Below are 16,709 nucleotides of genomic sequence, written 5' to 3'. Positions count from 1 at the left end.
AAGCCTGCAGCTCCCGGGAGCGTCACAGTAGAAAACCCCCCAGACCCCAGGTGCTGTCGCAGCCCTTAAGCCCCTGCCCTGCCTCGGCTCGGGCCGGCGTGTTTGCTGTGCTCCCGACAGGGAGCCTGCTTTCCCCTCCCTGCTTTTTACCCCTCCCGCCCCCTCACTTGTCAGGTCCGTGCCTGTGGAAATCAACTTTATCTTTCACAAGTACGTGGCAGAGGCGGAACTCAGACCTGGCTCTGTCCCTCTGAAGCCGTCTGCTGTACTGCTGTGCTGTCTTAATAGCCTAGTGTTCTATCCAGGTGTGTATTATTTTTCAACAAACACTTCTTAAGTCTCTGTGTGTGCAGTTTACTTTTGCCATGAGTCTTTTTTTTAATTTTTAGTTTATTTTTGGCCGTGCTGGCCTTCGCTGCGGCACACAGGGTTTCTCCAGTTGCAGAGGGTGATCGCTCTAGTTGCGCTGGTTAAGTTCCGAGTTGTGAGCCCCTCCTGTGTCCACTCTAGTTGCGATGGTTAAGTTCCGCATTGTGAGGCGCTCCTACGGTGGTTTCGCTCCTTGCGGAGCACAGGCTCTAGCGTGTGCAGGCTTCAGTAGTTGCGACTCCCTGGCTGTAGGTCACAGAGTCAGTAGTTGGGGCGCACGGGCTTAGTTGCTCCACAGCATGTGGGGTCTTCCCGGCCCAGGGATCAAACCCATGTCTCCTGCATTGGCAGGCGGCCTCTTTGCCACTGAGCCACCAGGGAAGCCTGCCATTAGCGTTTGGGTTGATTTGTTTTCTCTCCTCTGGGCTAACCTTGGCCTCCAGGCAGCGGGTGAAAGAAAGCGGTGACGGCGGGTCTTAGGGCACATGGCAGCGTCGGGGATGCAAAGAAAAGCACGCAGGTTGCAGGATACACTGAATAAGCCAGTTTACTTTTTTGGAGTGAATTAGGCAGCTCCATGAAGGAGCTGTTGCCCACCATTTTCCTGTGGAAGAACCAAAGACCATCTCAGCCAGTGAAAATGTGTCCAGTATATAGGAGGTATCTAACCTACTTGAGAAACAAAGCTGCCTTGATGGGAACTCTGTATACAAATAAACACATACATCTTAGCTCCCCTAAGAATCATTAACTGTCCTCAAGTTCTGCCCCTTCTTAAGGTTCAAATAGAATTTTCACTTTGGTATCATTTAAATGTCAGAAAGTCATAAAGCTGCCTTTGAAAAGGTACCAGGGAATCTTGCATTCTGTCACCTTCAGTGGTAACGTTTTGGAGAATTGCAGTGTTTTGAGAAGGATTTGGCTCCCTGTAAACTGCACCCGGGCAGCAGTGGCTTGTCTGCTTGTCACAGGCTTGTTTAACCTGCAGATAAGATCAGGAGGCACGTTAGAGCTCTCCAGCCTCCAGTCTGACTCTCGGGGTGGGCTGGAGATCTTACCTAATAAAGACGCAGTTCGTGCCTCCTGGGCTAGCTCCTAAATTGTTCTCACAGTGCAGATAAGACAGGCTAATTCTGGAGGCCTGGGGACCTTCAGAGCTCTCAGTTCCCACACAGATGAGAGAAAATGCACAGGAATTGGGGGCGGGGGACAAAAGCAGGGTGGCCAGGAAAGGTAGTTTCCCTAAAGAAATGAAGAGAGTCCTCAAGGATCACTATTTCTCCTTTGAAAAATTTAAAGAGAAAGAGAATGTGGTAGCTGAAATAAAAATGGCTGTTTACCAGACCTGGATCTGCCCTGAAACCTGCCCAGGATGTGAAGTACAAGAAAGTCCAGGCCTTGCCTGGTGGTCTAGTGGTTAGGAATCCACCTTGCAGTGCGGGGGACAGCGGTTCCATCCCTGGTGCAGGAAGGTCCCACAAGCTGTGGGGCAGCTGAGCGCGCACCACGACACTGAGCCCGCGGGCCGCGGCTCCTGATGCTGGAGCCTCCAGAGCCCGTGCTCCGCAGCAGGAGAGGCCGCCGCGGTGAGAAGCCTGCGCAGCACAGCGGGAGAACGGCCCACCACAGCCAGGAAATACAGACAGAAATCCACCTTTTAAAGAAGGAAAATCCAGGGCAGGCTTGCCCTCTGGTCTGCTGTGTCGAGCAGAGCAGTTCATGGGCAGTGGCCACGTGGCTTTTCCGGTCAAGTCTGCTGTCTGGCGGGCAGTGGTGAGGTGGGAAGAGCTCTCGCTGGGGTCAGACGCTCACTGCTCTTCTCTAGGTGTCGGCTGGGGCGAAGCAATCCACTCTGCTGACCCTTCATTTTATCACCTTTCAAATGAAGGCTTTGAATCTGAAGTGGTCCCCAGTGGAAGAAGAGCTTTTTCATTTTTCAAATTATTTCGTCCCCCCACCCACCCCCTTAGCAATGCTAAGAATCGCTGCTGCAATGGGTCATTTCTTCTGCAAGGAGATAAGAGTACATGGAAAAAGACTCAGAAAGATTGAGACTGACTCCATCACCCTATTGCTAGAGTCCTCTCAGCTCATGTAGGATTAAAAATTCTATAATTCAGTATTTTAACTACTGCTGATTGATTTTATGCCTAATTGTCTCAGTTGGTGGATTCCAGTCCCATTCTAGTGTTTGCTTCTGTGTGATGAAAAAGTTGAATTATTGATACATGGTTTCCAAAGTCTTTATAATTCTAACCTTATTTCTAACAACGCAGATATGTAAAATAAGATGAGGTTTTTTTTGACCCTGTAATGTATCTTTGTGCTTACAAGTGAGTGCCTCTTAAGGAAATTAGCTTAGAAAGGAAAGTAAGAATATAGGGAGGATACACAGTTTTTTCTCTGAGCTCTTCCTTCCTGCTTCCCAGTTTCTCTGTTTTTACCTGCTGTTTCATAGTTATGTCTCTTAAAATTACGTCTGTTAATAATAAATGCTGGAGAGGGTGTGGAGAAAAGGGAACTCTCTTGCACTGTTGGTGGGAATGCAAACTAGTACAGCCACTATGGAGAACAGTGTGGAGATTCCTTAAAAAACTGGAAATAGAACTGCCTTATGATCCAGCAATCCCACTGCTGGGCATACACACTGAGGAAACCAGAAGGGAAAGAGACACGTGTACCCCAATGTTCATCGCAGCACTGTTTATAATAGCCAGGACATGGAAGCAACCTAGATGTCCATCAGCAGATGAATGGATAAGAAAGCTGTGGTACATATACACAATGGAGTATTACTCAGCCATTAAAAAGAATACATTTGAATCCGTTCTAATGAGGTGGATGAAACTGGAGCCTATTATACAGAGTGAAGTAAGCCAGAAGGAAAAACATAAATACAGTATACTAACGCATATATATGGAATTTAGAAAGATGGTAACAATAACCCTGCGTACGAGACAGCAAAAGAGACACTGATGTATAGAACAGTCTTATGGACTCTGTGGGAGAGGGAGAGGGTGGGAAGATTTGGGAGAATGGCATTGAAACATGTAAAATATCATGTAAGAAACGAGTTGCCAGTCCAGGTTCGATGCACGATACTGGATGCTTGGGGCTAGTGCACTGGGACGACCCAGAGGGATGGTATAGGGAGGGAGGAGGGAGGAGGGTTCGGGATGGGGAACACATGTATACCTGTGGCGGATTCATTTTGATATTTGGCAAAACTAATACAATTATGTAAAGTTTAAAAATAAAATAAAATTAGAAAGAAAAAAAAAATTACATCTGTTACAAAGTTGTGCACTCAGTGTAATATATCACATATTAGGAGAAATAAACGCACACACACACTCCTGAAAGTGTGCCTTCTTTGGTAACTTCTAGGAGGTTAGTTTTTGACTTAGCATACTATCTTGCTAGCTCCTGCAGGCCCTGGGAAATGCTGTGATTCTTAAGCAGTAATTATTTTGCACAGTTAACAAAAGATCCAAGGTAGATGAGCAGCGACATCTAAGATTTGGTAAAAAGAGAAGTTAGAGGCGCTGCCCTGGTGGCTCAGTGGTGAAGAATCTGCCTGCCAGCGCAGGGAGTGTTTTATCGCTTAGTCGTGTCTGACTCTGCAACCCCATGGACTTCAGCACTCCAGGCTTCCCTGTCCGTCACCATCCCCTGGAGCTTGCTCAAACTCATGTCCATTGAATCAGTGATGCCATACAACCATCTCATCCTCTCTTGCCGCCTTCTCCTCCTGCCTTCAATCTTTCCCAGCATCAGGGTCTTTAATAATGAGTTGGCTCTTAGCACCACATGGTCAAGTGTTCAAGTTTCATCTTCAGCATCAGTCCTTCCAATGAATGTTCAGGGTTGATTTCCTTTAGGATTGACTGGTTTGATCTCCTTGCAGGCAAAGGGACTCTCAAGAGTCTTCTGCAACACCACAGTTTGAAAGCATCAATGCAGGATACGTGGTTTGATTGCTGGGTCAGGAAGATCCCCTAGAGAAGCAACCCACTCCAGTATTCTTGCCTGGGCAATCCCATTGACAGAGGAGCCTGGCGGGCTTCCAGTCCATGGGGTCACCGACTAAACTACGACAACTGTAGTCAAATGAATGTTTCCCCATGTTTGCATCCCAATCTGAAAAGTCTGATTAAGGATAAAGATCCTTCCTGTTTTTTAAAGCACTTTTTCACAAAAAGTAACAATTCATTTTTAGGGATACCTTGAGAATAAGCCCCAGACTCTTATGAGCTGGAAAGAAACTGTGAAATAGTAACGGGAGGAAACCGTCCAGCTCTGCCTGGAGTTTAGAATACACAGTGGATCTTTTCTTTCCTGTTTTCATTGTCTTTCCTTTTAGGATTTCACCCTTTTGCCTGATTCCCCTTTTCTTTTTTTAAAAATTTCTTGTTTTAGGTATGAGTGTAGTTGATTCACAGTGCTGTGTTAGGTTTGGGTGTACAGCAGAGTGATTTTGTTAAATATATTCAGTACTGCGACATTCTGAGTTCCTGAGATGTTACAGTGGTGTTGATGATACCGGTCTTGTAGGAAAAATTACTGAACAAACACAGGACCCTCGGGAGTCTGTGAGAGACTTTCTCTGTTGGGCCTCTCAAGAGCTGCCATCCTGGCTTATTCTCTCAGCACCCTCTCGGTGATCAGGGATGCCCCTTCACCATCAGGACAAGTTCTTCTTTCCTCTGATCCAGATAATGTTGTTTCTTAACTCTTCTTTGCCCAGTATTAAAGGCCCCATAAACAACTTTTTATAATGCCATGTTTGCATAGAACGTTACTCCTGCCTTTAGGGGTAGAAGATGCCCTGGAGGAGAAGGCAGTTAAGACCTAAAGGACAAATAGGATGGTCAGACCTGCAGAGCATCTTCTCCAGAAGCTCCCAAAAGAGCCCAGGCCCCATGGAGTTTCTGTAAGTGGTTCCAGTACCATTGGAGGATGGAGTTGGAGGAGGGCAAGTTCAAAGCATGAGGTCAGAGAAATCAGCTAGAGCCAGATCTTTATGGACGACTTCGTGTGTGCCTGAGGAATGGAGAAGCCAGAGAAACAGGGAAACACAATCCCATTTACAAGGTTTTCTGGAGACTGTCTGTTCTTCCCTTTAGTGGAAGGATGGGAGGAAAGCAAGACTGGAGGCAGGAAATCACAGAGGATGCTGCTGCCGCCGTGAAAGTGACAGAGGACACAGCCAGGAGACAGGTCAGAAAGACACTAGGAAGTAGGGCTCGACAGGCTCTGTGGAAACTTAGAGGCGAAGGAAGGAGCAGGCCTCCCTGTGCATCACCAGCTCCCAGAGCACACTCAAACTCATGTCCGTTGGGTCGGTGATGCCATCCAACCATCTCATCCTCTGTCGTCCCCTGCTCCTCCCGCCTTCAATCTTCCCCAGCACCAGGGTCTTTTCCAGTGAGTGAGGTCTTCACATCAGGTGGCCAAAGTGGAGTTTCAGCTTCAGCATCAGTCCTTCCAATGAATATTCAGGACTGATTTCTTTTAGGATGGACTGGTTGGATCTCCTTGCTGTCCAAGGGACTCTCACGATAGCAAAAATTAATACATTGTAAATCAACTACACAAAATAAAGCTTGGCCAGGTTGACTCTCAGGTTTCTGATCAGGTTAAAGATTCCATCAGTGTCTGGCAGGTCGATTATCAAAGGTGATCGATGAGACCAGCATGTGGGAGGTGAGCAAACAAGGCGGTGGAGGGTAGGGCCCCGAAGGAGGCAGACTCAGCATGTGGGAGGTGAGCAAACAAGGCGGTGGAGGGTAGGGCCCCCGAAGGAGGCAGACTCAGCATGTGGGAGGTGAGCAAACAAGGCGGTGGAGGGTAGGGCCCCGAAGGAGGCAGACTGAGGAGGAGAAGGAGGATGCCCGTCATGTGTACATGGTCTCAGTAGCCTGTTTTCTAGTCCTAGGGTCTTGAAACCTTTGTTAGGAAACCACCAGGCAGTTAGCCTTTCGAGTGAGCTGGTGCGCTTCTGTGGGTGGCCACAGGCGGAACTGCAACCTCAGCAGCAGCCCACATTTGGAGACTTACTATTTGGGCCCTTCTCAGCCCATTTCCCAAGCTCTGTGAGTGCAGTTCTACTGAAATTTTACATTTCAGGTTGGTGCTGTGATGGCCCCATTTTACAGATGAGAAAACTAAGGCATAGAGAGATGACATATTTTCCCAGAGTCAAGTAGGCATCCCGGCTTCCCCAACGGCTCAGTGAGTAAAGAACCCACCCATAATGCATAAGACACAGGAGACGTGGGTTGCATCCCTGGGTTGGGAAGATCCCCTGGAGAAGGAAATGGCAACCCACTCCAGTATTCCTGTCTGGAGAATCCCACAGACAGAGGAGCCTGGCGGGCTGCAGTCCATGGGTCACACAGAGTCAGCTGTGACTGCGCACACACAGGTGCTCATGCAGGGGCGGGGCTGAGATGCAGACAGGCCGTGTGGCTTGGAGCCTGCCCCCCAGCATCAGCGCTGCTCCGTGCTACAGGCGTCTCCTGGCACCAGCCTCTGTCTGACCAGTTTACGGAAGAAGGGATCATTAAAAGCATAAAATACTGCAACGTCTGATGCTCACCTTTCTGATCCAGCCAAAGTGTATAAAAGCCTGTTCTTCCACGTCGTATAGGTCCTGACGTATTAAACGCACCCCAGTCACTGTGGGTCTGCGCTGTGCGTGTGTGTGACCACGAGCCACGTGGACCTATTTGGATTTAAATTCACTGAAACTAAGCGAGGTTTCAGATCCACTTCCTCATCCTCACTGGCCTCATTTCAGGTGCCAAATGGCCACGTGTAGCTGATGGTTACAACACCAGCTCAGGATGAAAACGTGAACATTCCCACCATCACAGAAAGTAGATTCAAGGCAGTTCTGTTGAATAGAAATATAATATGAAGCATGTGTGTAATTTAAAATTTTCTAGCAGCCACACTTAAAAAAGTAAAAAGAGGTAGGTGAAATTAATTTTAATATATCTTGGCCGGTATACTCCAAGTATCATTTCAGCATGTAATGAATAGTAATGATGCAGTTCCCTTTCTTCTGCATTGTCATCAAAGTTTGGTGTTTATTTTATTTTCACAACACATCTTATTTTTTACTGGTATTATAAAAACTTTTTTTTTGCACTGTGAATTCTTTTTTCCTTTATTTTTATTGAGGTATAGCTGATTTATAATATTTCATAAATTTCAGATGTACAACATAGTGATTCACAATTTATAAAATATTGGCTATATTTCCTGTGCTGTACAATATATTCTTTTTAAGTTTTTTTCATTTTAAATTCAATTTTTAAAGGTTACTTTCCATTCACAGTTATTACAGTTTTACGAGGCATTGGCTTGTGTTCCCCATGTTGTACTATAACCCTTGAGCCTGTCTTACACCAAAGAGTTTGCACCTCCTGCTCCCCCACCCCTGTGTGCCCCCTGACCGCTGGTATAACTAGTTTGTTCTCTATGTCTGTGAGTCTGCTTCCGTTTGGTAATATTAGCCATTTTGTAGTATTTTTTAGATTCCACATATATGTGAGATCTACAGCATCTCTCTCTCTCTGACTTAATTCACTTAATGCCCTCTAAGTCCTTCCTTGTAGCTGCAAATGGCGACACTTCACTCGCTTCTATGGCTGAGGAATATCCATTGTGTACTGCGTCGTCTTTATCCATTCATCTGTTGATGGACAGTTAGGTTGCTCCTGTTATCCTGGCAGTTGTAAATAATGACACTATGAATACTGGGGGGCGTGTATCTTTTTGAACTAATGTTTTTGTGTTTTTTCAGCTATATACCCAGGAGTAGGATTGCTGGCTGGAAGGGTAGTTCTAGTTTTTGAGAAATCTCCACGTGCTGTTTTTCCGCAGTGGCTGCGCTCAGCAGTGTGCAGATATCCCCTTTGTTGTGCTTCGTCACCTGCATTTGCTGTCTGTGTTCCCTCTGATGATGGCCATCCTGACAGGTGTGAGATGGTATCTCAGTACGGCTTTCACTTGCATTTCCTGGTTAGGGGTGTTGAGCGTCTTTTCATGAGAGTACGTCTTACCTTGAGCCAGCTACAGTTCAAGTCCTCCATGGCTGCATAGCCACCATATTGTCCAACACCACTGTAGACACTCAAGCTAAGGTTTCTCAGCTGGGATGTATTAAAATGATTGTGTGACAGAGGGCTGTGTAGTTCATGGACCTCTGCTATAAGCCTTGGGATTATACGTGGTGCAGATAGACGATTTCTATGATGATGGAGGTGGCCAGGTTGCCAAGGCTCAATCTGTGTATTAAGGAAATAATATTAGTGTTAAATACATTTTAAAACACCAGTGTCAAGCTCTTGATTCATCCTTGTCCTCCCCAGCATTTCTCCTTGGGGTTTACACACGAACACTACATGAGACAGAGAATCAGCAGAAACCTACTGTGTAGCACAGCAAAGGCTGTTCGGTCTTCTGTGATGACCTGTGTGGGCAAGAACCTGGGAAAGAATGAGCGTGTGCGTATGTATAACTGAACCACGCTGCTGTCCACTGAAACCGACACAGCATTGTACATCAGCTATACTGCAGTGAAACCTTTAGAAACTAGAAATAAAGCACCAATCTTTTCAGATAGTTTGTCACTGCTAGTATTTTCTCAAAAAGGCACATTTTGGCAGCATGAACCAACTCAGAGTGATGTTGTTAATGGAGTTGTTTAATCCACTGTTAATGACTTCAAAGAAGCAGTAAAATTTGGAGTTCTGACTGAGAGCCAGATAAAACTTGCATTAGGCGTAACTGGAATATGCATTATCTGCAGACACTGCCCACTTTCTGGAGTGCCTCCTGCCGTCTGCTTTCGAGTTCCTTCTTTGGAGGCACAATTTGGTGACTCCTTAATTACTTACATTATATAACTAACTGTGATGGCCATTCTTGGGAAATTATCTTTAAATGTCTCAAAGGGATTCTTAAATTACATCTTTGGATTTGGGAACTGCGTCTCTGCTCCTTGTTTCCTAGTTGTGTGCTCTCCTCTTTGCATTTTTTTAAAATTAAATTTCTTCACTTACCTTGAAGTAATGTTGTAAATACAAACCTATAATTTACTCGACTTTTAAGTCCTTCCTTCTAATAAACTTATCTGTTTGTGTTGGGTCTAAGAAAGTGTGAGTCGCTCAGTTGTGTTTGACTCTTTGCAACCCCATGGACTGTAGCCGGCCAGGCCCCTCTGTCCATGGAATTCTCCAGGCCAGAACACTGGAGTGGGTTGCCATTCCCTTCTCCAGGGTATCTTCCCAACCCAGGGATCGAACCCTTGTCTCTTGCATTGCAGACAGATTCTTATAGTCTGAGCCACCTGGGAAGCCCATATTTTTTTAATTAAATTTCTTCATGTCCCTTGAAGTAATGTTGTAACTACAAACCTATAATTTACTTTTAAGCCCTTCCTACTAATAAACTTACCGTTCACTTTGGGTCTAATTATAGCTCGGGACATAACCATGTGCATTATTTATCTGAATGAGTGAGCTTGTCTGGCAACAAGATGCTGTGTTGGCACAGCCTCACTGTCATCTGACCTGAATATTCTGTCTGCGCCTCACTGCCCCCTTCAGGGGAGGAGGCCAGTGGTCAGATGGGGCGGGAAGGCTGGGCCCCAGTCCTTGGAATTGTATTTCAGTACTTGGCGATGAACTTGGCTAACTGTGATTTTATTTTTAGTATTTAAATAAGAGAAATCAAAGCCTCGAAATAAAATTAAACCCTTCTTCAGATCTGTTTCCTCCCATCACCTGGTCCAACTCTCCCACGTTCCTTGCACAGCTGCCCTGTTGAATTTAGGTATGTTTTTCCAGTTCATTTCTTGGAAGGCATGGACACTGATATGTATCCATAAATGATACAAAGTATTGTTTTATGTCTAGTTCCTAGGGTAGGACCACACAGTGCTGCAACTTCCTGTTCTCATGTGGCAGCTTGGTCGGCTTTTTCTGCATACTTAATATGAAAAATTGATACAGATCTAAGAATATGTTAATGTCTAATACCTAAGGAAGTTATGAAAGCTCGTAGTAAACAGATAGCTCATCCTGAGAAGGAGCGCACCCCCAGAACCCCTGAAGCTCCTCCCGAGCTCTGCTCTCCGCCCTCCAGTTGTCCCCAGGAGACGCCTCTCTGGAACATTTAGTGTCTGTCCCTCCCCAGTTACCTTTCTTGTTTGTTTTTATACTTTGTAGAAATAGTGTTGTTTGGTGCATATTCCTTTTATACTTGCTTTTCGTATTCGTTAGGATATTCTTAAGGTTTCTCAGTGTTGGTTTATATGTTTTCACTGCTGTGAAGTGTTCCTTTGGGTGAATTTACACCTTTTTCTATCAGTGGACACTTCTGTCACTGCACGATTTTGCTGTTTCGTAACTTACTTAGGCAAGTATATTCTGGACACGAGAATTTCGCCCATTTTATATGATCCCAGTTTATGACTTGCCGTGTCACTCTCTTTAGTCAAACTGTAAAGCTTTTGACTTTTGCATTTAAGTGCTTAATCCATCTACAACAGAGGTTTATATGTTTGCGTGCCAAGTCGCTTCAGTCGTGTCTGACTCAAAGCGACCCCGTGGACTGCAGCCCGCCGGGCTCCTCTGTGCATAGGATTCTCCAGGCAGGAATACTGGAGTGGGTTGCCTTGCCCTCCTCCAGGGGGTCTTCCCGACCCGGTGATCAAACCCACGTCTCTTTAAGCCTCCTACATTTGCAGGCAGGTTTTTTACCACTAGTGTCAACTGGGTGAGGTAGAAATTCAGTTTCTCTGTTGTCCAAAGACAAAACTGTTTTCTCAGCCCCATCAGTTCCAACATCTGTCAGATTTTCATTCTGCGTAGAAAAGTTTAAAGAGCTTCCTTAAGGTCCCAAAAGCGTCCTGGAGTCAATGTGTCCAGTTTGGTTTTTTAAAAATCTGTTGGACTTTTGATTAGAATTACATTGAATCAAGGAAAAATTGACATCCCCAGGGTCCTGGGTCTTCCTACCTATAAACTTGGTGTCTTCATTTATTTAATTTCCTTGAGTGTATTTCAATATGTTTTATAGCTTTCTCCATAAAAATCTTATATATTTTTCCTGAACTCTATTCATAGGATCCTTGTATTTTTAATACTATTGTAAAAAGTATTTTAAAATGTATTTTCTAATATTGTTGGTGTGTTGAAATGCAGTTGATTTTTGTCTGTTTATCTTATATCCTGCTACTATGTTAAACTTTTATTAAATTTAGTAAATTGCACATAGATTTGGGTAGCTTTCTCCTGTGTACATAAATACCATAAATGCCAACCATTTTATTTCTTCCATCCCAGTCCATAAATACTTTGTTTTTCAATTTATGTCTTTCATACCTTGATGGATATGAGCTCTAGTACAGTCATGATTGGAAATGGATTTAGTGGGCATCTTTGTCTTGAGCCTCAATTTTTAAAGCATTTGCTTTTAATATTTTACCATTGAATATTCAGTTGCTATGAGGTTTCTGGTATATGCTTTTTATCAAGTTAAAGAAGTTTCTTACTATTCTGAATTTGCTAGGAGTTTTTTCATGAATAGCTATCATTAAAATTTATTGAGTGCTTTTTTCTTCACCTATTGTGATTGTGATTTTTTTCTACTTTAATGTGTTGTTAAGTACATTACATTAATAATCTGCTGTTATTAAACTGTCCTTGCATTCCCAGAATAATCCCAAATTGGTTAAGGTGCATGCCTTTTTGGCGTCGTTTCATCTGTCACCGTACGAAACTATTCTTCGATTACTGGCTGTATTTCCCGCTCTGTGCGTCTCATACCTGTGACTCATCTATCTTGTCACTGCAGTTTTGTCCCGCTTAACCATCCGCCCCTCTCTCTACCCTTCTTCCCATTTGGCAACCACCTGTCTGCTCTCTGTATCTGTGAGTCTGTTCTGTTTCCGAACACGTGTTCTTTGGTTTTGTTTTCGAGATGCTGCATGTCGGTGAGATCCTGTGGCATTTGTCTTTCTGCGTCTGACCTGTTTCATTCAGCGTCGTGCCCTCGAGGTCATCTGTGCTGTCCCAAACGGCGAGATTGCCGTCTATATGGCTCAGTAATATTATACACACACACACACACACATATAAACACACACATTCCATATCTTCTATATTTAATACATACATTTATTTTTATACGATATATAATAGTATTATATATGTGCTGTGTACTAACTCGTTTCAGTCATGTCCAACTCTTTGTGACCCCATGGACTCTATACCCTGCCAGGCTCCTGTGTCCTTGGAATTCTCCAGGCAAGAACACTGGAGTGGGTTACCATGCCTTCTTCCAGGAGATCTTCCTGACCTCGGGATCCAACACATGTCTCTTAGTCTCATGCATTGCAGGCAGGTTCTTTAGCACTAGCACCACCTGGGAAGCCCCTATATTATTATTTATATATATGCACATCTTCTGGGTATGTGTCCAAAGAAATGAAAACCGTAATTTGAGAAGAATATGCATCCCAGTGTTCACTGCAGCATTGCTTACGTGGCCAACATATGTGTATATATATGCCGTAGATGAAGTGAAGTGAAACGCTGGTTGCTCAGTCCTGTCTGACTCTTTGGGACCCCATGGACTGTAGCCCACCAGGCTTCTCTGTCCATGGAATTCTCCAGGCAGGAGTACTGGAGTGGAGAGCCATTCCTTTCTCCAGGGGATTTTCCCAACCCAGGGACCAAACCTGGGTCTCCCGCATTGCAGGCAGATTCCTTACAGCCTGAGCCACCAGGGAAACCCATGTCATAGACACAATGCAATGCGTGTATATGTGTCATAGATAGAATGCATACGTATGTATATCATAGATGTAATGCATATATACATGTCATAGATATAATGCGTACATATGTATATCATAGATACAATGCACATATATATGTCATAGATATAATGCATATATATATATAAAAAATACGACGCCACATGTTCTTCATCCATTCGTCTACTGACGGGCACTTAGGTCGCTTTTGTGTCTTGGCCATTGTGAGCAACGCTGCAGTGAACGCTGGGATGCATATTCTTTTCACATCACTGTCTCCATGTCTTTGGATACATACCCAGAAGTGAAATTGCTGGACTGTGCGGTAGCTCTACTTTCAGTTTTCTGAGGAGTCTCCACAGTTTTCCACAGCGGCCGCACCAGTTCACATTCCCACCAGGAATGCAGAAGGTTCCCTTTCTCTCTTCACGTCCTTGTCAACACCTGTTAGTTGCCGTCTTTCTGATGACTGCCGCTCTGACGGGTGTGAGACGATACCCATTGTGGTTTTGATTTGCATTTTGTGATTAGTGATGTTGAGCGGCTTTTCCTGAGCTTGTTGGCCTTGGGATGTCTTCTTTGGAGAAATGTCTGTTTGGGTCCCCTGCCCACCTCTTAATAGGTTGTATGTTTTTTTGTGTTGAGATGTATGAGTTCTTCATGTTCTCTGGATATTATCCCCTTAACGAATTTGTCATTTGCAAATACCTTCTCCCATTCAATAGGCTGCCATTTCATTTCAAAGATAGTTTCTTTCACTTGCAAAAGCTAGTTTGATGTAGCTTTCGTTTAGTTTGATGTAGAGCAACTTCACTTTCACTTTTCACTTTCATGCATTGGAGAAGGAAGTGGCAGCCCACTCCAGTGTTCTTGCCTGGAGAATCCCAGGGATGGGGGAGCCTGGTGGACTGCTGTCTATGGGGTTGCACAGAGTCGGACACGACTGAAGCGACTTAGCAGCAGCAGCAGCAATCCCATTTGTTCATTTTTGCATTTGTTCCCCTAGCCTGAGAGACACATCCCCAAAATTGTTGCTAAGACAGATGTCAAAGAGTGTACTGCATTTGTTTTCTTCTCGGAGTTTTATGGGCTTGAGGCTTACATTTAAGTCTTTAATCCATTGTGAGTTTAATGGTATAAGTGGTGTGAGAAAGTCCGGTCTGATTCTTGCATGTCGGTGTCCAGTTTTTCCAACACCATTTATTAAAGGGGCTGTCTTTTCCCTAGTGTATTGATGTATTCTTCCTCCATTGTCATAGATAATGATTCATGCTTTTTTGGTCTCCTGTTCAACAATGAAATTGTTGTAGATACGAACTAATTTCACAATATGAAAGAAGACATATCTTTGTTGGCAATAAAATCTTCTCAAGCACCTTAACAGGGTTGCCCACTTTGCTGCAGGGTGTGAGGGGATTTCTGGCTGATGTACTGTGAGGTCGGTGTGACAGGAAGAACACTAGAGGGCTTAATTATAATCTCGCTTTGCCTTCTGTTACTCGGGAAGAATGGGGACAGTTCAGTTGGCTCGTGTGGGTCTTCTCGTCCGGAGTCTCTCTGCAGCTGGGGAGCAAGGTGTGTCGCTGGTAGCCAAACTTCCCGCGCTTGGCTGCTATTCCAGCAGCAGCATCTGACAAACTCTTACTTACTGAGTACCAAGAACAAGGCAGAACCTGTTTTTGGAGGACTTCCAGAGAGGGACGGAAAAGCAAACAGTTTCAAAGCACAGGTATAAAACAAAAGGATGCATCCTGTCTTCCACAGACCACCCCAGCGGGACGCTGGGTACATTAGCAGGGAGTCTTCGGGTGGAGTGAGAAAAGAAGATTCAGATGTGATGCTTGAGCTGAGTCTTATGAATGATGACCATTTCCTGATCTCCAGCACCCTCACTGGTGCTTTTCGTTAACAAAAGCATTAGACTATTTTTTTTTTCTTTAGCGTTCCTTCTAGCTTTGAAAATTTGTCTCTTTGACCTTATACCACCCTTTCAGGGTCTCAGAAATAATTTTATGCTTTATTAAACATTTTGCTCCAGTAAAAATTAATTTAAAAATTTTGCTTCTGGTCTGTGGTCCTTGGAATCCTTTGTTTCATGGGTTTGAGGTTATGAATGGCAAAACGGAACTTCTTGGTTCTGTATTACTTAGTAATACCAACATATTTCATTTATAGAATACTGACGATATTGACAAGTGAATCCTCATTTGGAATTGATCTATTAACTTTGGTGTGTTTTCTATGGAATGGCTCAATTTGTTGTTATCATAAATAGATATTTTTACAATTCCAAGCTTTCTATCATCTCTAAGCACATTTCATTTGTATGTCTTATTTCAGTGCTGGACCCAAAGGAGACAACATTTATGAATGGAGGTCAACTATATTGGGACCCCCAGGATCTGTCTATGAAGGCGGGGTGTTCTTTCTTGACATAACCTTTTCACCTGACTATCCGTTTAAACCCCCCAAGGTCAGTATGATGTATTCATCCATTTTTAGCTATATGTATTATCGCTTATTTATATATATATACATATTCTTCAGGATGCACACCTAGGGATGCATGTCTGTTCTGTTAGCATAGACAACTTCCCAGGACTGATTGTATGTAAATGGAAAAATGATTGTGTCTTCCCTAACCCCAGCCTTTGACGCGCAACTCATTGTTCCTTCTCATCCTTTCTCGTATTGCCTTTTTTTGTGGTGTATGTTTTAAGGTAACATCAGACAGCCTGTTAATGGGGTGGAAGTAGGAGACAGGATGGGCTGGTGCCAGCTCCGGGGCCTGGAGATCCAGGCGTGGCCTGGGCTGAGGGAGCCCCTCCAGGAGCTGGCCTGGGCGCCAGCCGGGAGCCCCGAGCCCTGGGGCCGCCGCAGCTCAGCTGCCCACAGGAAGTGCACACGTGTCAGACGAAGGTGTGTGCACACACGTTAGACGAAGAGACCCAACAGTCGTGTCAGGAAAATTCAGTAAGGGAGAATGTGTGTTTGTCCATTAATAAAAATGACGGGCTGATGAGAAGTCATACATAAACGACTAAAGAAAGTCCGAGAGCCCAGCCTTGTCAGGAGGTGGGTGATGGAACTCACTTAGGGTGCGATTGTTCCCTTTAAGCATCTTCACATTACTTTCTGCTGCATGTGAGTCAGACGTGCAGTGACTTCAGATCCATCCCCGTTCTGAAGATGTTTTGTCTTAGACTGGCGCTCAGCTGGTCGACAACATTGTGTTGGTTTCAGGTGTGCAGCGAGGCGATTCAGGTATCCACATACTCGTGTCTACTCGTTTGCAAGTTCTTGTCCCATGTAGGTTGTCACAGAATGTTGAGCAGAGCTCCCTGTGCTCTACAGGAGGTCCTTGCTGGTTATCTGGTCTAAGCATAGCAGTCATTCTCCACGTTGGAAATGGAAAGACCCAAAGAACACTGACTCTCTCTGTTGGCCACCAAGACAGAATTTTCATTTGACCTGGCTTCACTTCTGAATGTTGTGGGTTCGAGT

General features: G+C 44.6%; 1 protein-coding gene across 1 annotated transcript in view; it reads left to right on the top strand.

Annotated features, from left to right (window-relative positions):
- Nucleotides 1-16,709, top strand: part of UBE2E2 (ubiquitin-conjugating enzyme E2E 2) — a 315,894-nt gene that overhangs the window by 269,445 nt on the left and 29,740 nt on the right. Inside the window, exon 3 of the mRNA XM_010846435.1 lies at nucleotides 15,546-15,678. Coding sequence (XP_010844737.1) covers nucleotides 15,546-15,678 — 133 coding nt within the window. The remainder of the gene's footprint in view (nucleotides 1-15,545; nucleotides 15,679-16,709) is intronic.

The sequence above is a fragment of the Bison bison genome, unplaced genomic scaffold (assembly GCF_000754665.1).
Source record: "Bison bison bison isolate TAMUID 2011002044 unplaced genomic scaffold, Bison_UMD1.0 scf7180017864236, whole genome shotgun sequence".
Classification (NCBI taxonomy): domain Eukaryota; kingdom Metazoa; phylum Chordata; class Mammalia; order Artiodactyla; family Bovidae; genus Bison; species Bison bison.
This window is presented reverse-complemented; position numbering and strand designations above follow the sequence as displayed.